Source organism: Ascidia mentula, chromosome 6 (assembly GCF_947561715.1).
Source record: "Ascidia mentula chromosome 6, kaAscMent1.1, whole genome shotgun sequence".
NCBI classification, from domain to species: Eukaryota; Metazoa; Chordata; class Ascidiacea; order Phlebobranchia; family Ascidiidae; genus Ascidia; species Ascidia mentula.
Window position 1 is genome coordinate 19931520 of NC_138571.1, and position 27344 is coordinate 19958863.

Sequence of the window (27344 nt, forward strand, 5' to 3'; positions counted from 1 at the left end):
TTAATTGTTAGATGTGCGGTTCTGCTCACTCTGCAGTTGATCCACTCTGTTCGACAACTCTGTGAATAAAATGTTAGATGTGTGAGTGGACATTGAATGTTAAGTGCATGAACTTAACTGTTAGATGTGCGGTTCTGCTCACTCTGCAGTTGATCCACTCTGTTCGACAACTCTGTGAACAAAACTTACGTTAACGTTGACATGTTTTACGTCACTAACATTACCCTTACCATGAACTCCAATGTAATCGGTCTGCATTTCTTGGATCGTTTGGTTTTTGTCTTTTTTAAGTTGGCCTGGAAACATGCATGTTTTTCTGATATAACTCTTAAGAAACAAAACAAGCTGTTTTTTAGACTAGTCCAGGTCCATGCGTCTTTGTGTTATTCACCGAAATTAATAAAGTGCCTGATGTTGTTTACTGTGCGGACCTTCTCAAAAAATACAACATAATTTTTTCCCAACATCCTATGGAGGAAAACCACATATTGATACTTTTCTTCACGTTTTCTTTGATTATCTGTGTTGTTTATGCACGCAACGCACCCCTTCTATCCCTTTGTTTTCATCGGTTTCCTGCACTCACATGTAATTTTGCACCAATGTAAAAAAACTTCACCGGGTTTTCTTAGTATGGTTCGGTTGTACTTTTTTTTGCTGGTATTAGTTAAGTTGTAAGATATACTCTATACACAAAGGTCATTAATGTAGTCAGTAACTGGATAGCTGTACTAGTAATCACTAGGTGGCGATGATAAGGCCAAAAGGTGGCGCTGTAGAAAGATATTTTACTTTGAATATCCACCAGGTCAGTCTGTTGGGTCTGAATTTCCTGCAACTTGTTCGTAAGTTGACCTGAAAGTGCAATCGTTTACGAAAAAGGGAAATATTTTTATAACAAAACCGGTAATATTTAATTCTTTGTTTAAAGTAATTATAACTTCCTGTGTATTTAAGTGTCAGCTTTCACAATCTCATAAATTCTCATATTTTCCTACCATTGGTCACGAAGATCTGAATCAAACCCTGAAAAATATTTTGTTTTATTCCGTGATCTCAAAAATGAACAGAATCTAGCCCCTGATGTTGCACAGTCTTAAAACACGACAGCAATTATCCGATAGCAAATGTTTGAAACCAAGTGTTTCTGATTTCCGTCAGTTGGTTTATTTTTTTAATTTGTGAAAAATTGATTTTCGCCTACAGCATACGTCATCATCACTTTCTGCAAATAAAATGCATTAAAACACTCGAAGCTACATGTACCTAAAATAAACAAACAAATAAAAATAAAACTGAAATGGTGAACACAATGTCCCCTACCACTGCATCTACACAACTGCAAACACCACCGCAGTGCAAGGCCCTCTGACACCGGAAGCAGAATGATAAGAGAGTGCGAATCAAATTAATGACGACCCGCAGCACGAATGCACGACGTCATTGAACAACATTAAAACAATGATAAAAGATGTTCTCCATCCACAAAACACAACACCAAACAAAACTGCCAGCAATTGCCTTTGGTTGAATTCCAATGTGTGTTGTGTCCATCTTGTTGAAAATTTATTTTTGATTTGGCCAACGTATTGTTCATGACATGTTGCGCACGTCGCAACATCAATGCTGAAACTCGCACACGTTACATGTTGCAGCAGTTTAAATTGTTTGCCTGCTATTGCTGTTAATGTTGTCGTTTCATTAACCATGGATATGTAGTTACCATGGTGACCGCCCAATGCGAACCGCCCACAAGGGTAGCTACCAGGAGGGTCGTTGCAGTCCGTTTGCAGGACAAGTTGATTGTCCTCGGTGAAGCATTCCGCTTGCGCCGCAACAACGAAAGACAGAACTTGGGGTACAGCATTTCCTCAGGTTCTCAAGCTCACACAAAAAGAAGGGCAATTAAAGAGCCAGGCCCAAATCGTTTACAAACGACCCCCCTCCTTGGGCGAAATTTATAATAGCATAAGCATTTCAAGTTGTTTTTCGGTGGTATTTGTGGAACAGCCCATGGCCAAAGGACTGGATGTGTGCGAAGCCAAATGGCTGAACCGCACCCAAGTATCAATAAACATTTAAAAAATGATTCCCCCCGAATTCGTAAGCAATTGCAGGCAGATTTGTTTGGTGTTGTGTTTTATGGATGGAGAACATCTTTTACCATTGTTTTAATGTTGTTCAATGACGTCGTACGTTCGTGCTGCGGGTCGTCATGGTTTTGATTCGCACTCTCTTATCTTTCTGCCTCCGGTGTCAGAGGGCCTTGCACTGCAGTGAAGTTAACAGTTGTGTAGATGCAGTGGTAGGGGACATTGTGTTCATCATTTCAGTTTTATTTTTATTTGTTTGCTTATTTTAGGTACATGTAGCTTCAAGTGTTTTAATGCATTTTATTTGCAGAAACTGATGATGACGTATGTTGTACGAGAAATCGATTTTTTACAAATTAAAAAAATAAACCAACTGACGGTAATCAGAAACACTTTGTATCAAACATTGTTTTATTCCATTCGTATTTACCCCAAGTAGTGGAAGCGTACAAGATCTATGTTAGCTCCCAAACCAGAAACGAAACTTTCATATTGGTCATGATTGAATATATCTCGTTTCACAAAGCACACAGTTGATTTATTACGCTCCAACTTGTGTTTACCCATGGCATGTTGACGCAAAGCTAATTTCTTACTGATATGAAACTTACCAGAGCGAGAGCTGTTGCGATAACCAGACCCAGTACCACCAGCACAATCTTCATTCTTCTGAGCTCAGAACGTAATTGTGACAACTTCTCTTTCTCCGCGCTTCGCTGAGGTTCCTCGTAAACTGATTGTTGTTAAGTTTACAGACGTGCTTTTAGTTCGGGTAATTTAGCTTCCAACAAAACCTTACGCTACGAGGTCTAGTATCTTTCTCCTTGAGTTTGTCATTGTAATATTCCAACTCTTACGTAAGCCCATTTTTACTGGCGTTTCATTATGTAAAGGTTATGACGTCATAATACACGTTGTCAAATAAATGTCATTTTGGTACAAAGCGTCAATTGTGACGTCAAAAGTTGTTAAAAAATAGTTTTGACTTTTCTGCTTTATTCACACCGGTTGGGAAACCGCGTCAGACAACAAGATCTTAGTTTCTCCACACAAAGATAATATAATCGGTTTGTACGACTTACTGTTTTCCTGGGGACCAGAGCGAGCCGTCATTTCATAACTTTCGCGATTCATTTGCGGTGAAAATGTTGATCGACCAGAAAATAAAAACAAACAACCACCTCTACGTGTGCGCAAGATAATCTAACACGAAAGTTTGTGGAGTGCAGCCAACAACACAAGGAAGTTATGGTGGCGTTTCTTAAGGAGCAGGAAATGCGTAGGTTTCGCTTTTGTTGTCCACGTTATTTCATAACCTTTGTTTTCCACTCTGTCATGGGTTCAAACCTATGACTGCAGGCATCTGTAACCAGGCGTTCGTTTCAGCAGAAAAGTGTAAACAGCACTCGGTCAGCAGTTGCCTTGGACTCACGACGAGTTTGCAAAACGTGTCTTCATGTCAATGTTCATGTTTCTGTTCATGTATTTTCTAACATACTTTGCATGTTACAAGGAATGTGGGATAAAAATCAGCGTAACAAAATCACTGAGATCGTTCCCTACAATCGCGGTTAAATTAGAACGCATTTCATTTTAGTTTGAATTCTTTGCCATTTTTAGTTGGCAGTGGATTTTCGTTCTGCTGCCTTGATTTGCTGAACTTTTGTATAGAATATTTCAAAACATTCTTGCAATTTAGCTAATTTGCATTTTGAAATACAAAATCTTGCTTCCAATAAGAACAAATTAACCAGTTTTACTCGGTTCGTATTTACGTTTTCTACATCAAAAGTTGGTCAGTAGAATTCTTTCCATCGATTTGGCGTCCAACCATGCACTTACATCTTCCCAGAATATTGCAACATTTATTACACACAAAAAATACATGCTAAATTGTTTCCATTTCGTTTTCGCAAAAAAAACACATTCACCCGTGCTGTCAACCAGCCTGAAGCCAAATAGAGCGTCATTCGTTACCAATGCCCACAAATTTAATTTTGAAAGATCTTAATTTCGTTTTCAGAGTGCATTTAAAATTATCATAGTAGAGCGACTGCTATTGGGTTTCCGTTAAGGTCGATTCCATGTAGGTTTCCCGTTTGTTTGTTTGTTTGTTTTCTTGGGGTTTTTCTAGTTTGTTGGAATGGCTTTTATTAGCTTAAGGTAATCTTGTAATTTTTGCTTGAAGGTTTGAACAAACTACAGACTGCCTTCCATGGTAAACCGGATGCTCGATATTATCTTCATAAATAAAGTGATGCATAGGCCTACGCTATCGGTCTGCCTATATATCAGGTCTTCGTAGGTACCAACGCCAGGTACGATGAGTCAGATATTCGCAACCGCACCCCAGTCTCTTGGTTTTTAGTGAATATATTGTGCAGTGAAAGAACAACGAATCAGTACGCAGTGTAGAATGGGCGAGACACAATACATCAGCAACAAGACAGCATTGGGGTAGTCAGTACAAACAGGGCACAGTTTAGCGCAGTCAGTTATACAGGGCAGGGTCGAGATTTCTGAAGTTCACAGTACCACGTTTCTAAAGGCACTGTGGAGTGAGCTTGGCGTCTAAAACATACAAACAAACGTCACAAATTGCCAATGTAGTCAACTGGCTAACAAAACACTGAAAGAGGCACATGACAGGGCTTTAAGTCTTCATAACACTTTACCACGTGTTTCGGCAATAGGCTACACACGTCCTAAAGTATCGCAATTCTCGGTCTTTAGGCAAATCTACCAAAAAACAATATGCTCTTAAGGCCCGTTTACACACGAACACAGTATGGCACGGCACAGCACAGTCTGGGACACACGGTGTTTACACTACTGGAATAATCGAGGACGACTACGGGGATTTTCCTGTAATGAACACGAAACCGACAAGTGAAAGTGACAAGTTACGTTGATAATTTTTTTAAGGATGTCAGTCTTGCCTTGCATTTCTCAGCCCCGCCAGCGTTATTATAAGTACAAATTAAAGTTGTTGCTATTGGCTGTACATATTATTTAACAAAAAGCATGTACTCTTTTACATAGTTAAGGCATGTGCTGCTTTTACGTAATTTTTTACGACGCAAGGTAACACTACAGTATGTTGAACCAAACAGCACAGATTATGAAAACAAAGATGGTATAATTGAACCAATGGTTTTTCACAGCAGCATCCCGCTTAGACGCCGTTCTACACACCGCTTTGTAATGCAGTTACGGCACCATTTCTCAAAACAATCGCTCACATGTCAAACGCGGTCACATCACACAACCAGAACTAAAATAATATATGTCCTCTCCTTTTAAGCAGTCGCCTTGCACTCTCGCATTAATGTGTGCCGAAATGTGCCCAACTGTGCCCGAATTTATGATCGTCGAGCAAAAGCGAGCACATCCCAGCTCAGACCGGCACATCCCATCCCAGCACAACTCAGCACGCGCGCAATAAAACAAACACGGAATCGTCTGTAGTGTAAACGGGCCTTTAGTGTGTAACAACGTTTTTGCGTAAACAAGCTTAATATTAGAGTTATAATATTGCAAAGTCTTCGTGAAAACTAATGTTGAGTAGCCACGCATGAAACGGAGAAATCCCGTTTCGCCCATCCGTGAGGTGGTTTAAGTGTCTCCCGTTCGTAACACTAGGATGAAAATGTACGCACAGCGGCACCTCGTGGTCACTTTCCAGCATTACAAACGCGCCATTCAAGTAACTCGCCAACGAACAGTGATGTTTCCACTGTAGTCAGTACAGTTTAGCTGTTCAGTAATTGTAAGGGGAAACAAAGTTTGCCCCCTTGCTGCATTTCATACCGATGTTGACGTTTGCACACTTCAATGGTTTTTCGGGTGCTTTCCCTTATATTTGATGAAAAGTGCCGGTTTGAAAACTGATTTCTGGTCAAAATGGCGGCCTTGGCTTCGCTTTGTGACGCTTACGGCAGTGATTCTGATTTTAGCGATAACGACGAGCAATTTACGCAAGTAGATCGAGCTGGCACCAAAGTGAATTTGCCTTTACCGCAAGCTATTTCTTTATTGTTTGGAGACACCAAGTCGTTGAAACCCCAGGAACACCCGAACACCGAGGTCGAATCCGGTCGTTCCCCCATGAGCGCGGGAATTGGGCAACGTATGTTTACATACCTTACCCTAAAAAAAGTTTGGATGAATTTAAATTCAACATTGAAAAAACACTCGAAAGCAGAGAAAAAGGGTATTAAATTATCTGCTTAAATTATTGTGTACAGTTTTAAATGTTTGGGAATTAATTTATAGAATCGACATGGCATCTTGTGGATGATTTCCATGTGAGTATTTCAAGGACTAATGTCATACCTCACCACTGCATAGACCCTTTAGTGGAAAGTCTCAGACAAAATTTAAAAAGGTTTTGAAGATTTTCAATCACATTATCATCTGATGATTTGAATATTTATGTGAACGATGAAAAAACAAGATCATTTTGTGGGTTTAAGGTAAGGGTGAAACTTTTTTGACAGCATTTCTTGTCTTGATTTGGTATCAGATTGTTTGTTATTGTTTGCAAACAATTCCAGATTTCAGCGCAACCTGCAATTCAACAACTGAATAAAGTCGTTCAGATCGTGAAGAAAGCTTTCATGGATTTTCATTGCAAGCCTTACTACACAAACCCATCCTATCACATGAGTGTTGCTTGGTATCTCGACCAATTCACAGAAGAATCCAAATTAATTTCAAAACTTTCATCAAATTGGAACAAAATAGAATTGGAGAACCCTGAACTTTTTACAATTGATGTGGATGAGGTTGTTTGTAAAAGTGGCAACAAAATGTTTTCATGCAAACTAAGTTCAATCAGTTGACATCCACAATACTCACATGGACATCTGTATTGCCACCATTTCGTCGGACTTTAGTGAGTTTTTCCACTTTTTGTGGTCGAGTTAAATTCTTGTTTAGCTCCAGATTTTAACTGCTACATTAATCTTATAATGTAACATTTTGTTTTTTTTTATATAATTTCTGTTTGACTTTTATTGTTTGTCTCATACAGGTTTCAGCACAAAAACCTGTCGTGAACATTTCTAAACATGAGAACCAGCGGTGTTTATAAACGTGATATCATGAATTGCTGAACAGCCGCAAAATGCAGGTTTTTAATTTGAACTGTTTATTATCACGTTGAGTTTATGCCGACCTAAACTCCATACATGAAGTCAAAACTGTGTTCAAATTTGTTTAAAACAAAATTGATTGTAAAGAAAAATGCATATGAGCCATAGCGAACCATATGATTTGATACAGTTGGATACTAAGCAGTTGTTTGGGCATAATGCGCTCCACAGTGGTTCGTCTCTATTGTTTGATGCCCAGTTACGGGTACCCAACTGACTTACGTTGGAAATATCTGTTCCTGGCTAGTTTGCGAGCTAGTCCTGGGCCACAGTCACCAACTGCACTTATGAGACCCCTACAAGACAAAACCATCCACAGTGTCCCCAGGTCTATTTCAATAAGGTTGGAATAGGAAAATTTTGGCTAAAAATATTTGTTTGTAAAAGAAACAGAAAACAACAACAGTTGAACTGAAAGAAAAAGTATTAAAATTGCAAACAGATGTTGAAGAAGCAAAAGTGAAGTAAATATCCTTGAACAATATAGCAGGAGAGAATGCATTGAAATATGTATGTTCGCAATTTTAATACTTTTTCTTTCAGTTCAACTGTTGTTGTTTTCTGTTTTTTTTAAAAACAAATATTTTGAGTAACACAAACTAAAGAAGAATGCACCGACCAAATTGCAATTGCCAAACACATGGGAGTATTGATTCAAAAAACTGATATAGCATCTCACACAGAATACCTGTGAGAACAACAAGCAGCTCATCAAAATAATCCCCACCGATAACTGAAAGTTTATCTTAAGGAAAATCAAGAATTAAATATTTTTAACAAATCAAATCTGCATTTCCCTAACTCCAAAGAAACAACTTTCAACCTGCAAAATGTTTTCATGACAGAAAGTTTGACAAGACAAAACCGAAAATTATTCAACACTTGCTTGCAGCACAAAAAAAGACAAGCCTTTAAGTATATTTGGACAAACAATGGGACAATACTACTTCGTGAAAATGATGTAAGTAAGATCAGAGCCATAACTCAACTGCTGATTTGAAACAGCATTGAACTTCCATCTCTATAAAGCAAAGTATTGTATTTACATTTTTTTGTTATTTAATGTAAACAATGACTGTATTTTATACAAATCTACTACACAACATGTGTGTTTCTTGTTTTCCCGCCATTATTCAGGGGTTCGTTGTGAAACCAAACGCGATCGAATATTTCAAGAACAGCAACCGCGATGCCCAGAAGATCGGGTCGATGGGACTCAACAGTCTCTGTGTTGTCACCTCACCGGACGAGAACGTCTTTGTAAGTCCCTGGTGTATGTAGGAGTAAAAGTGGGCTTTCGTGTGTTTACTAGAGATGAACACTTGTTAATCGAACCTCGCTGTGAGATCCTGTATAGTTGGACGATTCCGTCTTACCATGTAAAACATGTAACACTTAAAATCATAAAACGAATGTAATAAAGTTTAATAATATGTATGTTGCCTACACAAAAAGCACTTGTTTAAACATGATCAGTCTGGTATAACACAAGGGAAATATACGTTGATCCCCTTTGTGATTTTTTGTGTAATATTACTGAACATTGACCGGCAGCTGTAGTTTCGATCCACACTTTCTATACTAGAAGTTACGCCACCTCTATTTCACTACAGACGCAGACAGGTTTGTGGGAGATTGTGGTGTACGGGAGGAAACACACCCTCCGACTCAGCATGGAGGTAGAGGAAGACGCGAACATCTGGAGCAGTGAGATCCAGGCTATGATAGATGGACAACCTCTGATTATCACCAAAACAAAGATCCTAATGGACAAGATCAAGGTACAGAAGTGTAGAATTAAAACTGAGCTTTTTGCTTGGAGTAATCTGCTTACAGGGCAACTGCTTCGATCTAATATGTCGGTAATGTGTCTGGTGACTATCTTGCCACTTAGGTAGCCAGGCGAAAAGCTTATTGCATTGAAATTACCTGCTTAAAAAACACATCAGGAAATATTATTACAATGTTGTTAACAAAACGACTCTGCCCAAAACATTTCATTATTTCACTTATATTTAGCATGTTGGCCATAGTGTATGAAAATATGACCAAAAATTTGTGTATGTTGCAACAGCGTTCAGATGACAATGAAAAGGAGATCGACTTAATCTACAAAAGGAACCCAATCTTCAGGCAATCAAGCGAACCTTTAAGATCCCCTTTGCTATCCCTTCCATACGAACAGGTGACCCAGCAATTATTACAACTATCCGTCCCAGAATCCAATGCTAACGCAAACTTAATAGTGCTGCAAGTATCCATGTGGTTGTCATAAAACCACGATGACGTCAACATCATCTTACCCGAACTATCTGTGACGTAACATTGCTCACATTGTTGTGTTGCTTACGAACCAAGTTGATTATTCAAAAAAAATATGAAAGTATTGGTTTCGCTACTTAGAAAAAAAAGGCATAGAAATCATAATCAACCTATGTTTGCTCACAGGTGCCCTCTCGTGACGACCACTACACGTTGAGGGACGAGGCTGTGAGGATTTTTAACGTCCTCCTTCAAATGGAAGAACGGACTTTTCAGAACATTGAGGAGGAAGCGAAATCACTCCAGGTAAAAAAACTGAAAAAATTGTTTTTAAATTTTGCTTTTTGATATTTCTCGAATTCCCGCCTGTAATTGAGTTTTCTCCCCTATATATTTGCACATGTTATGACGTTTGTCAGGTAATTGTGGATCTTTCTTTGCAATGAGTGGGGAATGATGTTCACATATCACAATTTATATCAAAGTTTTACTTGACGTCAATCAGCATTCAAAACAGACAATCAAAAAGCATTGCGACACCGTCCAGCCAACAAACCATCTATCTGTTCGTTTCAGGCGATCATGCGAGTGTGCCACGGCTCCAAGCTATTCCAGGACGAGCTTTATCTCCAATTATTCAAACAAACCGCCATCTACACCCTCCAACTCACCACAGACGAGCAAATGTGTGACCAGCTTCATGTGACGTCATGTCCGCATTACTGGCATCTCATAGCTTGTATGTGTTGCGCGTACCACCCATCACGTCCTGTGCTGTCTTACCTGAAGCTGCATCTAAAGAGGTATGACGTCACCAAAGTGTGTAAATAACTTGGTTATCCAATGTAGAGTTCGCGGAACCCTTAACACAAAAGATTTACTAAATTTGGGGGTTCTTGGTTAAGTTAAACAATCGTTATTGGTTTCGCAGACGAAAAGTTTGTGAATATCTGGTCTGAGCGCTAATTCTAAAACATCTCTAATCCCACTTTTGTTGGTAAACCAGAATTTATTGCTTGCCTCAATGCTTTGTATTCCCAGTAAATTTGAAACAAAATGCTCGTTTAATGAGAGATAAGCCAAGAAATATCTCAAGCTTTCACGCCCACCGACGATTTTGCCGGGCAAAACTGGTGGGGCGTGCGCCACTTTGAGAAGCACTTGCTACTAAGCAGTAGTTTTGCATTACAGCGGGTCGGGTTATCTTACCTCGCGCTGTTGACTGCACACAAATGTGCCATAAGATGCCTGGGAATCTGTACAGTAATGATTATTCAGGGATCCCTTTTCACCGTTTGTTTATTAACATCCGTTATCAGGGTACAAGAGCGATTTCCTGGTACTCTTGGTGGAGCTTATGCCGAGTTCGGTGAAAATGCGCTCAGTCAGCAGACGTCACGTCGACGTGAGATGGTTCCTTCCATTGCTGAGATTTGTGCTGTGCTGGAGATGAGGGACCTGGTCACTGTGATTAACTGCTATGGTGGCGCAACATGCGAAATCTACATTAACTCTTTCACCACTGCTGGAAAGGCAAGTAGAGCATTGCTGCAAATTGTAATGTCGAACACTCGGAAGTATTTCTTGTATAATTTTGAATTGTATTTTCTTCTGATGATCTGGTTTTGTTGGTTGGTGGCAAACATGCTTCTTTTTCAATATTTGTTATTAAATTATGTTCTGCATTTTTATGTGTTCAGAAGCGTTTCGTTGTTTTAGTTACAAAATATTTTTACTTTAAATTAGAGGAGTCACTTTAGACAGTTTACGTCCAACTTTGGTGTTCAGGTTGTCCAGAAACTCCAGCATGGAATGAACGTGGAAGGGAATAAGAACACGTTCGCATTATTCGAACACAAGGGCGATGTTGACAGAGCGATTGAACCAAACACTTTCCTCGCTGATATCGTTGCAAAGTTCGAACAGTAAGTTGCCGTTCGAACTTTTTTACTTGATTTGAGAAGTCTACTTACAAATTCGTTGCAAGTAATTGGTCACACAGCTCAAAGAAGAAAATAAAATTATTATCGTACAAAAGTAGATTTTCGCAACATGTAATTTAACCCTTTCTCATGTAACGCGAAACATTCGAATTTAAACAGAACAAACTCGGAATCACAAACGAATCCGGATAGTGGCGGTAAGGATTCGGAATGGGTATTCTACTTCAAACTTTACTGTGTGTTCGATCCGATTGATGCACGGGAAGACTCAATCGAATATCACTTCGTTTACGAAGACGTGAGTCGGGAGTTTCTCTGTTTCCATTCAGTGATTTTAGTTTTTTTGATTGAAAACTTGCCTCGGTTGATTCTGTCGTCATGGTAACCTGGCATCCAACGCGGATTTCACGAAGCCGTAGAATTCCTTACATGAGCTACTGGACACCTTAAATCGTCTGGGTTCCTTCTCAACTCAAATATCTTTGGCGAAAAAATTTCGGGAAACACTGACCTTGAGTGCTTGACTTAAAATAAATATTTTACTTATTTTTGTATTTTGTATTTTCTAAACGCAGGAGTTTCCAATGCAGAAAATAAATTTCATACAACCTCTAGCTTTCTTAAAAACATTAACTCAGAACTTCCCTAATGTCGCAGGTCCACGAACAAGTGATACAGGAACTTTACCCTCTATCTGATGACGTATTGAAAGATATCGCAGCTTTAAGGTTGCAATTCGCTGAAGGAAATTACCATCAAATCAATATTGAGTAAGTTTATTTAAGTGGAGCCGAAACTTTATCTTCATTGCTTCGTTCCGTTTAACCAACAAAAAGCATAAAAATATAAAAATGCCAATGGATTTTCAAGACTTCTTTTGCGAATATAAAACATGGATTTCTTTTTCCAGTGCTGACATTGGCAAATATTATCCAATCAACAAGTTGATGGCCGCTTACGAGATCACAAACGAAAACGAAGACTTCTACTTCAAACGAACCGATTCTTTCTCGAATGAATTAAATGCAAACTCAATGCCAGCCAAGAAACGTTCTGTGGGTAAAGGTTTTTATTCGGTCTCAATTTGATTTTTTCGATAATTAAGACGTTCTCATAAATTACGTAAAATTCCAAACTCGCCACGTAGATCTGCCCCACTTCGAACACATCCTTTCATCCCATGCTAGTTATCCGATCCCATGGGGGCCTGACTCGATAAACTTGTGGTTTCATCGGTGCCCATGCCATTTTATTCCGCATATTTATTGTTCACACGCGTTCAAGTCGTTTTTGTTCAAAAGAAAATTAAGTTATATTTGGACGTTGGCATCAACCGCGCATGAATCGTATTCCACAACTAATCGTCATTCTTTAAATCAGCTCGTATATTGATAGTTAGTAAAATAACAAAGGATTTTAATTTGTGGACGAAGCTAATTGAGGCCGAAATGTTAAAATTTAACATGTCGTTTTTGGCAACGAAGAGTTTCGTCAGATTTTAATTCTTTCATTTCAACACGTTCCGGAAAGAGGGATGGAGAAGGTGAAGGAGGAAGGTGAGAGCGGTGAGATGAAGAGGACTCTCTTCCTGGAGGAACTGCAGGATGTCAAATCAAACGTCCTGGATAGATGGAGGAGATTGAGAGGAATGCCGCAAGAAGACGCCGTGGTCAGTATCACAATAATCTCACTAAACAATAAGACTGGAGTTTTGTGTTATTGGATGTCGGTACATCTCTGCCCGTGGTTGATATTTATTGGCATTGTATTTGGCTGCTTGATGTTTAAATATTATTCGCATAATTTTATGTTCAGCATATTTCGCGCTTTCTTCATTCCGTCTAATTCCTTTTATCTCAACAATTTGTTTCAGGCTGAATATGTTAACCTTGCACGTCGGTGGCCCGGATACGGTTCCTACTTGTTTAAAGTTGAAAATCACGACGCGCAGTTCGGTCAAACCCTTCTCACTCTGGCGATATCGGCGCAGGGAGCAACTGTGTTCAAACGAGGTCACTCACAGTCCCTGGATCATTTCTCATATGAAAAGTAAGTTTTATCGAACACAATAGTTCGTTTTCAACGCGTGAAGACACGAAACTTGTTGGAGTTATTGGTTCTCAACATTTCTGCTTATCGGTCTTATGAATATAATGCAGTTTATTTTATGAAACAAAAACTTACCATTACCATAGTAGTGCAAATTGTAAATTGACTGAACTACCCTTCTTGTGGCGCTTACCATAGTAGTGGGGTAACGTGGAGTCCATATTTCCCTGCAGTTTATTTGGCGTCAGAAAACAAAATTGTTGGTAAACTACGGCCCAAATGTTTGATTCGGTCAAATGCCCACTTACAAAAAAAGTTTTCAAATAGAGTCTCGGGTTTGCTGCGGCCGGTTTCGAATTCGGCTATGACGTTTGAAAAGTCTCAGAACCACTGTTCCAAACAATTAAACAAGATTTTGCAGCTACATTCCTTGAGTTGAACATGTTATTGTGTCTTCCTCTCAGGATCCAGTCTTTCGGAGCGGGATCTGCGAATGTTTTCAGACTTCAGACCGAGTCAAGAGGGGACATTTCCTTCACCGCAGAACAAGTTAACGAGATTGTGAAACTCATGCGAGCTTACGTCACCGCCCTCTTCCGCCGAAAGCATTGAAAGTTGACACCGAGCACTTTTATTGCGTTCAGATTTTAACGAAACTTTAGTATTTGTCGTTCTAGCCACAAACTTGAATGTTAAGATCAGGGGTTTTCCACAGGGTCACCATATGGACCACAGCGATCTATATCAATGGCTTCCACATTACCACACAATATTACCTTCGCCGATGCATGTTTTCGTGACATTACTCAGCAAAAACTTTCGTCGGTTGGGAGGATCCACAGAGTTAACCAGGGTGTCGTTGGACCCGAACGAGCTCGCGAGTTGTTCCAAGTCTTTCACGTCCAGTAAGGTTTATTTACAGGATCATGTATCACATAGTTTCGGCATATACGCTTACACCCACTCTCAATACTCCGCTCCAGTGTTTAAACCTTGCAGTTACGATTTTCATTTGTTTTGCCACTTTCACATGTTTTTTTCGCTAGTAACTTGTGATTTGTAATTTCAATATTATTTCACAATCTTTCGCCGCAATCATGAACCACACCCGAAACATGTGTTTCCGCTTAATTTTAACATCTAAATAACGTCATCAATACGACGACGTCACCACGTAACATGAAATATTCCAACCGCTTTCGTACCTATTGTTGTCAACTCTTTTATCCTTAGACTGCCTATCTTTTAACATTGTTATCTGTCTAATATTATTTATTGTACATTTGCATCAATTTATTGCTTCTTCGATTTGGTTGTTTTATAAACACAGTTCCTTGTATGTCTGCGGCAAGCCAGTTGATGCCTGTGATGTCACAATTGCTTATTGTTACGTTCCAATTACTGATATTGTTTCACTGTCGCTCGGTTTTGAAAAAGAAACAAACCCTGAATTGGGATCGAAAAGAAATTCATATTTTGAAATCTTGTCGGAAAATTCTGGTTTTTAACATGGCCTGAAACTGACATCATGACCCTTGGTGTTTGGTGGCTGGAAATTCTATTTATCGAGTAATTTATTTCGAGTTCAGGAATCAATTCTACAAAACTTCACTCTCTCCATGCCATTTACATTCTGCCATGGAATGCAACCGGCAGACGCATCAGACGCGTCTGTGTCCTCCACAAACTGCTGTATTAAGTTTGGTTATTACACAAGAGTGTATAAGGCCAAACCTTGGGAGGTGACAAGAAAATGATTTGTAAAGGAAAGCCAAAGCTAGTATGCTACTCATGCCGAAGCAAACGTTTGAAACACCACTGTGTTCATCATCAGTGCCAAGTAAGAATGAGTTGCAGCAAGGTGTGCGCGGAGGTAGGCAGGTAATTGAACAGACAAAAACAACAACACAAATGAAACACGTGACAGACGCCACTCGAAGGCCCACGGCCGTTACGTCATCATTTGGGCTGCAATGAGGACCTGTGTGTTGACAAGAAACCCTGTTACACAATTTACCCTCACATTAAACCTTTCCCATAAGTCGGAGAAATGGCGCCGCGATATCCGCACATTTCTGCAAATATTAGCGGTGAATTGGCGTGACTGCATTTTTGGGATTTATCAGAGAAAGCCAAACTGAACTGAATCAAATTTACTGACATCCTCGAATCAGAAATCAACTGTCAAATCTGATGGATCAATGTTTATATTTACATGGATTATCAACATAAAGCATGGAAACGGTTGCATGCGATATTACAACAACGACATGATATACAAGGAATGATAAAACGGAATATGTTGTCAATATCTAATTGACACGTTGACATAATTCTATGGAAGAAGTGGCATCCGAAACACACAAAATGTAATAATAAGTAGTGTCGACGTCATAATTGCAATTATTATGTTGTGTTTTTCTGGCATCAACCGTTTTTTTATTAACGTCGGATAATAATCACGCTGTAAACCAAGTTTACCTCATTTACGGCGAACGTGCTATTCGTTCGTTGACACTTCCAGCAACAAGCCGCCTTTTCAAATGAGTCACGTGGTAATCCGAACTCAAATAACCCGGTATGTATTTTCTATATAGGCCACATGTCTTTTGCGTAAAAAAGATACGAAGGGACAGAGGACAAAGGACATATAGGACAGAGACTTTTTGTACGCGTGGTTTGTAACGTGTTATTGTTAATCCTCGTGCGCTTGTTTATTATGTATTAAACTGATCGATTGACTTTGGGTTTGATATCAGCCCATTTATCAGGAGTCAGATATATGGCAGTGTTATTATTTGTGTAGACGTTTTAAGTAACGCCCTACAAATACCATGATAATAACAAACATGCAGAAAGGTGAAGTTTTCGCTACTAACACAAAAATTGTAAGGATTTGTGAAATAAATTCGGTTCGGTATAATTGCTTTCCTGTTATTTACGATTTAAAGCCTTTTTCAAAACAGGTGAAAGTATTTACAATGTTTGTCAATAATTGTAAATCAACACAACGTTGCCATGGTAACTAACGACGCAATGTTAATTTTCGTCACTTTAAACCTCCCCAACAATCATTCGCATTTCACTTTCATCTTAGAACTCATTATTCCGCCCATTGAGTTTTTCCAATCATACCAACTCATAGTGTTTTGAGCAGTAGAAGTTCTCGACCACGGACCATTGAGGAGGGCATATCCACAAGCACGATGCCACCAAGCACCACCTTCAGTCACAGCACAATTAACAATTGTAGTCCTGCAATTATAATTAAGTCGGTTGTCAACAACTCTGTGTTACAACTTATTTAAACTCAGTTAAAACTTGTGTTTAACTAAAACTTTAACGCAACCCCCTGTTTCAGAGCAATTGATTTTTACAATTGTTGATTTAGGGTGGGCGGTTAACTTTGTCAACGAAAATCAACTATTTGAGGAAATGCATTTCATCTTTTTTAAAACAACTCGATTTGCTTCGTTAGTAAAACAGAAATATAATCAGACACGTTGTATCATTATTACTCACAGATCATTGTCTCTGTTGCGTGTTGTAAATCTCATCCCGTTTAGACTGTAGGACCCAGCCATGGAATCTGATATATTCCCCGAATATCCGGATATAGTAATTGTGTAAGAACTTCCTTCATCGCCAATGCTGAAAGTACTGAAAACAACAATGTCATAATGTTTAATAATTTAAATAACAACGGATAATTTGTTGTTTTAAATCAATCCGCTTACATTGGTTTGTTGCTCATGGAAATGATTGTTGAACATAAAACCCTTTATGACGTAATAAACGACATGTGTCATACATTGTGTTGTGTTGTGTGGGATAATTATTTGTCAACTAAGCAATAAACACAGAGTGGGATTGGAAGTTTTCAGAAGGAAACCCAGTTATTTTTCAACTTTAAGTTCACAAACGACTGGAGGATTACAAGGAGGCTTTATTGTAGCTGAAGAACAAAGCGGATAATTCTAACTTTCCAGTCAAGATGCAACGTTTTGGCAAAGGTCAGTACTTGGCACTCAAGATTTTACCACAAGGACTTGGGCAACAACGACCGCATAAACTCATCTGGGTAACAGATTTTCCTTAACCTTTTTTAAGTGGTTCTTAACCTTTTTTTATCTCATTTCCTACTTCCAGTGTAAACGGAATCCTTATTTCCCACTGGTATTTACATTTTTTGACTAAGAATTTAATTATTGTATTTTCGCTATATCTGTTATACTTTTTTAACTTTTTCTACCTCATGGCATTACCAATTACCAATAAGTGTACAACACACAGTGAATACAGATCATTATATTTCGTTTGCAACTACTTTTGTGTATTTCGGTGCCGACCAATTATCCACCTACAACCCTAAAATTTCCCACCGGATAAGAACCACTGGCCAAGGAATTAACTCTGCAGGCCAATGCACCCATTTTCTTGCATAGAGACCCAACAATATCCAATCAACCACGCAACGACCAGCAGCTAACCCAGGGGTGGGCAAAGAGAACACAGAGTGTTTACACTATACAACTTATACACTGACAATCAAGTTGTGTCAGCGTCTTACACGTCGCGATTACGGGATTTTTGTTGCCTCATTCAAAACATTGGGAGCCGAGCATGTTGGGCAGAAAATCGAAATTTCAAACACTGGATTATGCATGGGTGTTACCTGGAGAATATAATAACCATTTGATCCCATATATCGATGTGGGACACAGCACTAATATTCACTGGATTGCTGCCATCAATTGTCAAACGGTTTGGCCGTGGTTAATTTCGCTTGAACTGTCTTCCAGATGCCTACGCTTCAGAAGATTTGGAATCAAGGGAAAGAAAATTTTCTGCAGCCACATTCTCTAAGCGCAAAAAGGTGGCGTTCGACCCAATCCGAGTCCCACTGAGCTCGGTCCCGGCAATCCGCGACCAAGGGATCGCGCAAACCTCAAGAGCGGTGATGTGGGGTCGTTACGAGTTGATTACCATCCCTATGTATGTGCGGTATGTAAACTTTTTGTTTTCATAATTATTCCGAACCGAGTAAATGCATTAAAACACAGCAAGAATATCCTGTGTTGCTTCAAACTTAAATCCCGAATTTTGTGAATCTGACGTAACAAGGGGGGTATTTCCATAATGTCTTTTAAGATTTTGTTAGTTATGACGACCTGGCAGCATCGGGTAAATTATCGTTGGAACAATGGCATTAAATTGAAAACGTTAAATACGTCATAGTCTTACCTATACTCGGCAAATCCTTCACCTCCGGAAAAATCCTGAAGATCAACACGAAGGCGACATCTTGTGGACGCACTGGTGATTTGATGCAGTTTCTCCAAACCTGATAAAATTTGTTGGTTGTAATAATATTGCTGAAAACACTGGAATTTAAATTGGATTAACTGATACTGTTATATTGACTCTAGTATTGTTACGTAGCTTGCTTGAAACGTGTTGTTTAGTTCCCCTGTATATAAACTGGGTGTGTACAAGTTTTAACAATGTGTTCAGTAAAACAAACCAGGAACTCCTGTTGCTGCCAGGCATATTGCAATTTAAAATGTACCGCTCTTCTGGCATCAAATATACGTGCTGTATTTTTCGACGTTTCGTCTGCCATTCAGCGAGACTTCATCAGGTATTGATATCGCAATTTCAAAGTAAACTGCACTAAAACATTCAGGGGCACAAAAAAGAAAAAAGGACACGTTGACACCGCTTGTCAAATCACGTGACAGAGGCAAAACACGAAACAGTGCGGGAGGCGCAACAGTTTACAACAAATTGTTATAAACTGCCGGAAAGTAAACATCCACTGTTTTTGTGAATGTGAAGCTACTCAAGAAAGAACCGCTTGGTGTGGTCCAACTCCTTTTCCAGAACTTGGAAAGGGCTTTATCGAAGGCAACTTCGTGTCGCAGTGTCACCGCATACTTGGCCAACGCAGTCTTGCTGGCATCTTTCGATGCGACATCACGGCGATGCTCTTTCAGTCGCGTCTTAAAGGCCATTCCGGTTTCGCCAATGTAAATACCATCGCAATATTTGCATGGTATTAAATAGACCATTCCCTTTGGTAGCAAATAGGTCCTGATATTAGAATGCCTAGCATTGTATGGGGCTTAGTGTAGACTTTTATGCCATAATCCGACATCAATCTTCGCAATGTTTCGTTAAGGCCAGGGACGTAGGAAATAACAACTGTTACGCTAGTGGGCGTTTTATCCTTACGGGTTACTCTCGGTCTATTTTGAGCGTGCCATAACAGTGGTGATTGATAGGGATACCGGTACATTGGTGAACAATGACACCACATCAAAGGATACCATGCTGTCATGTTGCGCCACTCGTAAGCTCCGTACCTCGACTGCAAACTCGAGTGAGTTTTTCACCGGGTGCGGAATATTGCCCAAGAAAGGAGCGATTATTTTAGCATTCTTGAGTCGATCCACATTCACAAAAACAGTGGATGCGTCAACGACAAAGAACAATGTGTTTACTTTCCTGCAGTTTATAACAATTTGTTGTAACTGTTGCGCCTCCCGCAGTGTTTCGTGTTTTGCCTCTGTCACATGATTTGACAAGCGGTGTCAACATGTCCCTTTTTCTTTTTGTGGTCCTGAATGTTTTAGTGCAGTTTACTTTGAAATTGCGGCATCAATACATGAAGGAGTCTCGCTGAATGGCAGACGAATCGTCGTAAAAGTACAGCATGTATATTTTATGCCAGAAGAGCGGTACATTTTTAATTAAAACAAACTATTATTCAAAGTTTTGCAACATTTGTACTTGGTTAAGGATTGCTTTATTGGAATACAAACCCATCCAAAATTCTGTTGATAGATCCCCAAACCCGTTCTTGTAATCCACCCAATCTCTATCGAAACTAACAGATCCATCATAACGACGCTGGAACACCTGGTATTTATCAAGTAAAACACTTGACACTGATTTTCGGCGAATTGGTCTAAAAAAGTTAGATGACCTCCATGTCAATATATGACTTTTCACTTTCATGTGTAATTTCCTGACCTTTATAAACAACACAATCCCGGGCGTATGGTTAAGTATTGTAGTGTGAAATCGTAAATTACATGGCGTGCATAATCACCTCGCTTACCCAACTAAGCGCTGGTGCCAGGGATTGCCCACCCCCTGTGTTAGTGATATTTACCACATTATCAATACCTGCCACCCATCTTCACAGTAAACTTCATCTCCCGATCTGAGATGTTGGCGACCTTTAAGATCTGAAGTTTTACAGGAAACCGGTGGAAGAGAATCTATGAGATTCCAGAGATCTGCAGACGGTTAAAACTCATCAGATTGACAGAAGTATTTGAGTTAAACTCATTCACACGTAAGTAGGCGGTGACAACCCCACAATATTTGCACGACCTGCATTATGACCAGAATATACCGGTGCCAGATGGAACCCTCTCTGATTCGCACGTGATGACGTATATGTTGGGTTTGCCAAAACCTTTGCCCGTAACTCACTTCACGACTCGCTTCTGCCCCTAGTGGTGTAGATTGGTGAGCACGCAAGTATCTACAGCGCTAGGGGCAGAAGCGAGTCATGACGTGAGTTACGGGCAAAGGTTTTCAGAATTTGACACATATGTGAGATTTATATTTAAATAAAGTAAAACTCAACTGTTGGAAGTGTTACTCAGTTGACCTTGCAGTTGATCCACTCTGTTCGACAACTCTGTGAATAAAATGTTCGATGTGTGAGTGGATATTGGATGTAAAGTGCATGAACTTAACTGTTAGATGTGCGGTTCTGCTCACTCTGCAGTTGATCCACTCTGTTCGACAACTCTGTGAACATAATGTTCGATGTGTGAGTGGATATTGGATGTAAAGTGCATGAACTTAACTGTTAGATGTGCGGTTCTGCTCACTCTGCAGTTGATCCACTCTGTTCGACAACTCTGTGAATAAAATGTTCGATGTGTGAGTGGATATTGGATGTAAAGTGCATGAACTTAACTGTTAGATGTGCGGTTCTGCTCACTCTGCAGTTGATCCACTCTGTTCGACAACTCTGTGAACATAATGTTCGATGTGTGAGTGGATATTGGATGTTAAATGCATGAACTTAATTGTTAGATGTGCGGTTCTGCTCACTTTGCAGTTGATCCACTCTGTTCGACAACTCTGTGAATATAATGTTCGATGTGTGAGTGGATATTGGATGTTAAGTGCATGAACTTAACTGTTAGATGTGCGGTTCTGCTCACTCTGCAGTTGATCCACTCTGTTCGACAACTCTGTGAATATAATGTTCGATGTGTGAGTGGATATTGGATGTTAAGTGCATGAACTTAACTGTTAGATGTGCGGTTCTGCTCACTTTGCAGTTGATCCACTCTGTTCGACAACTCTGTGAATATAATGTTCGATGTGTGAGTGGATATTGGATGTTAAGTGCATGAACTTAACTGTTAGATGTGTGGTTCTGCTCACTCTGCAGTTGATCCACTCTGTTCGACAACTCTGTGAATATAATGTTCGATGTGTGAGTGGATATTGGATGTTAAGTGCATGAACTTAACTGTTAGATGTGCGGTTCTGTTCACTCTGCAGTTGATCCACTCTGTTCGACAACTCTGTGAATAAAACTTACGTTAACGTTGACATGTTTTACGTCACTAACATTACCCTTACCATGAACTCCAATGAAATCGGTCTGCATTTCTTGGATCGTTTGGTTTTTGTCTTTTTTAAGTTGGCCTGGAAACATGCATGTTTTTCTGATATAACTCTTAAGAAACAAAACAAGCTACTTTTTAGACTAGTCCAGGTCAGTGCGTCTTTGTGTTATTCACCGAAATTAATAAAGTGCCTGATGTTATTTACTGTGCGGACCTTCTCAAAAAATACAACATAATTTTTTCCCAACACGTTATGGAGGAAAACCACATATTGATACTTTTCTTCACGCTTTCTTTGATTATCTGTGTTGTTTATGCACGCAACGCAACCCCTTCTATCCCTTTGTTTTCATCGGTTTCCTGCACTCACATGTAATTTTGCACCAGTGTAAAAAAACTTCACCGGGTTTTCTTGGTATGGTTCGGTTGTATTTTTGCTGGTATTAGTTAAGTTGTAAGATATACTCTATACACAAAGGTCATTAATGTAGTCGGTAACTGGATAGCTGTACTAGTAATCACTAGGTGGCGATGATAAGGTCAAAAGGTGGCGCTATAGAAAGATATTTTACTTTGAATATCCACCAGGTCAGTCTGCTGGGTCTGAATTTCCTGCAACTTGTTCGTAAGTTTACCTGAAAGTGCGATCGTTAACGAAAAAGGGAAATATTTTTATTACAAAACCGGTTTTTATTACAAAACCTTTGTTTAAAGTAATTATAACTTCCTGTGTATTTAAGTGTCAGCTTTCACAATCTCATAAATTCTCATATTTTCCTACCATTGGTCACGAAGATCTGAATCAAACCCTGAAAAATATTTTGTTTTATTCCGTGATCTCCAAAATGAACAGAATCTAGCCCCTGATGTTGCACAGTCTTAAAACACGACAGCAATTATCCGATAGAAAATGTTTGAAACCAAGTGTTTCTGATTTCCGTCAGTGGGTTTATTTTTTTAATTTGTGAAAAATTGTTTTTCGCCTACAGCATACGTCATCATCAGTTTCTGCAAATAAACTGCATTAAAACACTCGAAGCTACATGTACCTAAAATAAACAAACAAATAAAACTGAAATGGTGATCACAATGTCCCCTACCACTGCATCTACACAACTGTTAACTTCACTGCAGTGCAAGGCCCTCTTACACCGGAAGCAGAAAGATAAGAGAGTGCGAATCAAAACCATGTCGACCCGCAGCACGAACGCACGACGTCATTGAACAACATTAAAACAATGGTGAAAGATGTTCTCCATCCATAAAAACACACAACACCAAACAAAACTGCTAGTAACTGCTTACGAATTCGGGGGGAATCATTTTTTAAATGTTTATTGAAACTTGGGTGCGGTTCAGCCATTTTGGCTTCGCACACATCCAGTCCTTTATCCTAGACTGTTCTACAAATACCACCGAAAAAAAACTTGAAATGCTTAAACGCGTTCCTGCCGATGGGTGCGCGTTTGCAAAATGGTGGCGCAGAGCCGCCTTGTCGTTGCTTCCCAACTTGCCTTTGGTTGAATTCCAATCTGTGTTGTGTCCATCTTGTTGAAAATTTATTTTTGGTTTGCCAACGTATTGTTCATGACATGTTGCGCACGTCGCAACATAAATGCTGAAACTCGCACACGTTACATGTTGCAGCAGTTTAAATTGTTTGCCTGCTATTGTTGTTAATGTTGTCGTTTCATTAACCGTGGATATGTAGTTACCATGGTGACCGCCCAATGCGAACCGCCCACAAGGGTAGCTACCAGGAGGGTCGTTGCAGTCCGTTTGCAGGACAAGTTGATTGTCCTCGGTGAAGCATTCCGCTTGCGCCGCAACAACGAAAGACAGAACTTGGGGTACAGCATTTCCTCAGGTTCTCAAGCTCACACAAAAAGAAGGGCAATTAAAGAGCCAGGCCCAAATCGTTTACAAACGACCCCCCTCCTTGGGCGACATTTTTGGAATTCAAGCAAAGGCAAGTTGAGAAGCAACGACAAAACGGCTCTGCGCCATCATTTTGCAAACGCGCATCAACCGGAAGGAACGCGCATAAGCATTTCAAGTTGTTTTTCGGTGGTATTTGTGGAACAGTCCATGGCGAAAGGACTGGATGTGTGCGAAGCCAAATGGCAGAACCGCACCCAAGTTTAAATAAAAATTTAAAAAATGATTCCCCCCGAATTCGTAAGCAGTTGCTGGCAGTTTTGCTTGGTGTTGTGTGTTTTTATGGATGGAGAACATCTTTCACCATTGTTTTAATGTTGTTCAATGACGTCGTGTGTTCGTCCCGCGAGTCGTCATGGTTTTGATTCGCACTCTCTTATCTTTCTGCCTCCGGTGTCAGAGGGCCTTGCACTGCAGTGAAGTTTACAGTTGTGTAGATGCAGTGGTAGGGGACATTGTGTTCATCATTTCAGTTTTATTTTTATTTGTTTGTTTATTTTAGGTACATGTAGCTTCGAATGTTTTAATGCATTTTATTTGCAGAAACTGATGATGACGTATGTTGTACGAGAAATCGATTTTTCACAAATCAAAAAAATAAACCAACTGACGGTAATCAGAAACACTTTGTTTCAAACATTGTTTTATTCCATTCGTATTTACCCCAAGTAGTGGAAGCGTACAAGTGCTATGTTAGCTCCCAAACCAGAAACGAAACTTTCATATTGGTCATGATTGAATATATCTCGTTTCACAAAGCACACGGTTGATTTATTACGCTCCAACTTCTGTTTACCCATAGAGTGATGACGCTACGCTAATTTCTTACTGATATGAAACTTACCAGAGCGAGAGCTGCTGCGATAACCAGACCCTGTACCACCAGCACAATCTTCATTCTTCTAAGCTCAGAACGTAATTGTGACAACTTCTCTTTCTCCGCGCTTCGCTGAGGTTCCTCGTAAACTGATTGTCGTTAAGTTTACAGACGTGCTTTTAGTTCGGGTAATTTAGCTTCCAACAAAACCTTACGTTACTAGGTCTAGTATCTTTCTCCTTGAGTTTGTCATTGTAATATTCCAAATCTTACGTAAGCCCATTTTTACTGGCGTTTCATTATGTAAAGGTTATGACGTAATAATACACGTTGTCAAATAAATGTCATTTTGGTACAAAGCGTCAATTGTGACGTCAAAAGTTGTTAAAAAATAGTTTTGACTTTTCTGCTTTATTCACACCGGTTGGGAAAACGCGTCAGACAACAAGATCTTAGTTTCTCCACACAAAGATAATATAATCGGTTTGTACGACTTACTGTTTTCCTGGGGACCAGAGCGAGCCGTCATTTCATAACTTTCGCGATTCATTTGCGGTGAAAATGTTGATCGACCAGAAAATAAAAACAAACAACCACCTCTACGTGTGCGCAAGATGATCTAACACGAAAGTTTGTGGAGTGCAGCCAACAACACAAGGAAGTTATGGTGGCATTTCTTAAGGAGCAGGAAATGCGTCGGTTTCGCTTTTGTTGTCCACGTTATTTCATAACCTTTGTTTTCCACTCTGTCATCGGTTCAAAACCTATGCCTGCAGGCATCTGTAACCAGGCGTTGTTCAGCAGAAAGGTGTAAACAGCACTTCAGTTTGATTTCTTCGATGCAGAATGTAGTTTTTCGGCAAGCTCCTGTAATAACATAGGGAATCTGTAATATTTCTGTTCACGTATTTTCTAACATACTTTGCATGTTACAAGGAATGTGGGATAAAAATCAGCGTAACAAAAACACTCAGATCGTTCCCTACAATCGCGGTTAAATTTGAACGCATTTCATTTTAGTTTGAATTCTTTGCCATTTTTAGTTGGCAGTGGATTTTCGTTCTGCTGCCTTGATTTGCTGAACTTTTGTATAGAATATTTCAAAACACTCTTGCAATTTAGCTAATTTGCATTTTGAAATACAAAATCTTGCTACCAATAAGAACAAATTAACCAGTTTTACTCGGTTCGTATTTACGTTTTCTACATCAAAAGTTGGTCAGTAGAATTCTTTCCATCAATTTGGCGTCCAACCATGCACTTACTTCTTCCCAGAATATTGCAACATTTATTACACACAAAAAATACATGCTAAATTGTTTCCATTTCGTTTTCGCAAAAAAAACACATTCACCCGTGCTGTCAACCAGCCTGAAGCCAAATAGAGCGTCATTCGTTACCAATGCCCACAAATTTAATTTTGAAAGATCTTAATTTCGTTTTCAGAGTGCATAAAATTATCATAGTAGAGCGACTGCTATTGGGTTTCCGTTAAGGTCGATTCCATGTAGGTTTCCCGTTTGTTTGTTTGTTTGTTTGTTTTCTTGGGGTTTTTCTAGTTTGTTGGAATGGCTTTTATTAGCTTAAGGTAATCTTGTAATTTTTGCTTGAAGGTTTGAACAAACTACAGACTGCCTTCCATGGTAAACCGGATGCTCGATATTATCTTCATAAATAAAGTGATGCATAGGCCTACGCTATCGGTCTGCCTATGTATCAGGTCTTCGTAGGTACCAACGCCAGGTACGATGAGTCAGATATTCGCAACCGCACCCCAGTCTCTTGGTTTTTAGTGAATATATTGTGCAGTGAAAGAACAACGAATCAGTACGCAGTGTAGAATGGGCGAGACACAATACATCAGCAACAAGACAGCATTGGGGTAGTCAGTACAAACAGGGCGCCTGACTGCGCCAAACAGGACAGTTTAGCGCAGTCAGTTATACAGGACACGGTCAGCATTTCTGAAGTTCACAATACCACGTTTCTGAAGGCACTGTGGAGTGAGCTTAGCGTCTAAATCATACAAACAAACGTCACAAATTTGCTACGTAGTCAACTGGCTTACAAAACACTGAAAGAGGCACATGACAGGGCTTTAAGTCTTCATAACACTTGTCACAAACATAACGCTTTACCACGTGTTTCGCCAATGCTACACACGTCCTAAAGTATCGCAATTCTCGGTCTTTAGGCAAATCTACCAAAAAACAATATGCTCTTAAGGCCCGTTTACACACGAACACAGTATGGCACGGTACAGCACAGTCTGGGACACACGGTGTTTACACTACTGGAATAATCGAGCACGACTACGGGGATTTCCCTGTAATGAATACGAAACCGACAAGTGAAAGTGACAAGTTACGTTGATAATTTTTTTAAGGATGTCAGTCTTGCCTTGCATTTCTCAGCCCCGCCAG

General features: G+C 39.6%; 2 protein-coding genes across 2 annotated transcripts in view; one reads left to right on the top strand and one right to left on the bottom strand.

The window, feature by feature from the left end:
- LOC145907417 (uncharacterized) overlaps positions 1-27344 on the bottom strand; it is a 116766-nt gene continuing 89422 nt past the window's right edge. Inside the window, exon 5 of the mRNA XM_082994832.1 lies at positions 1-59. Coding sequence (XP_082850958.1) covers positions 1-59 — 59 coding nt within the window. The remainder of the gene's footprint in view (positions 60-27344) is intronic.
- On the top strand, positions 5997-14115 carry LOC145906353 (unconventional myosin-X-like). The gene is made up of 16 exons (XM_082993773.1): positions 5997-6222; positions 6369-6400; positions 6650-6880; positions 8387-8509; positions 8863-9030; positions 9324-9434; positions 9698-9817; positions 10088-10314; positions 10831-11044; positions 11300-11436; positions 11614-11752; positions 12112-12224; positions 12365-12513; positions 12939-13123; positions 13328-13503; positions 13968-14115. The coding sequence occupies exons 1-16, from the start codon at positions 5997-5999 to the stop codon at positions 14113-14115; spliced, it is 2499 nt and encodes an 832-aa protein (XP_082849899.1).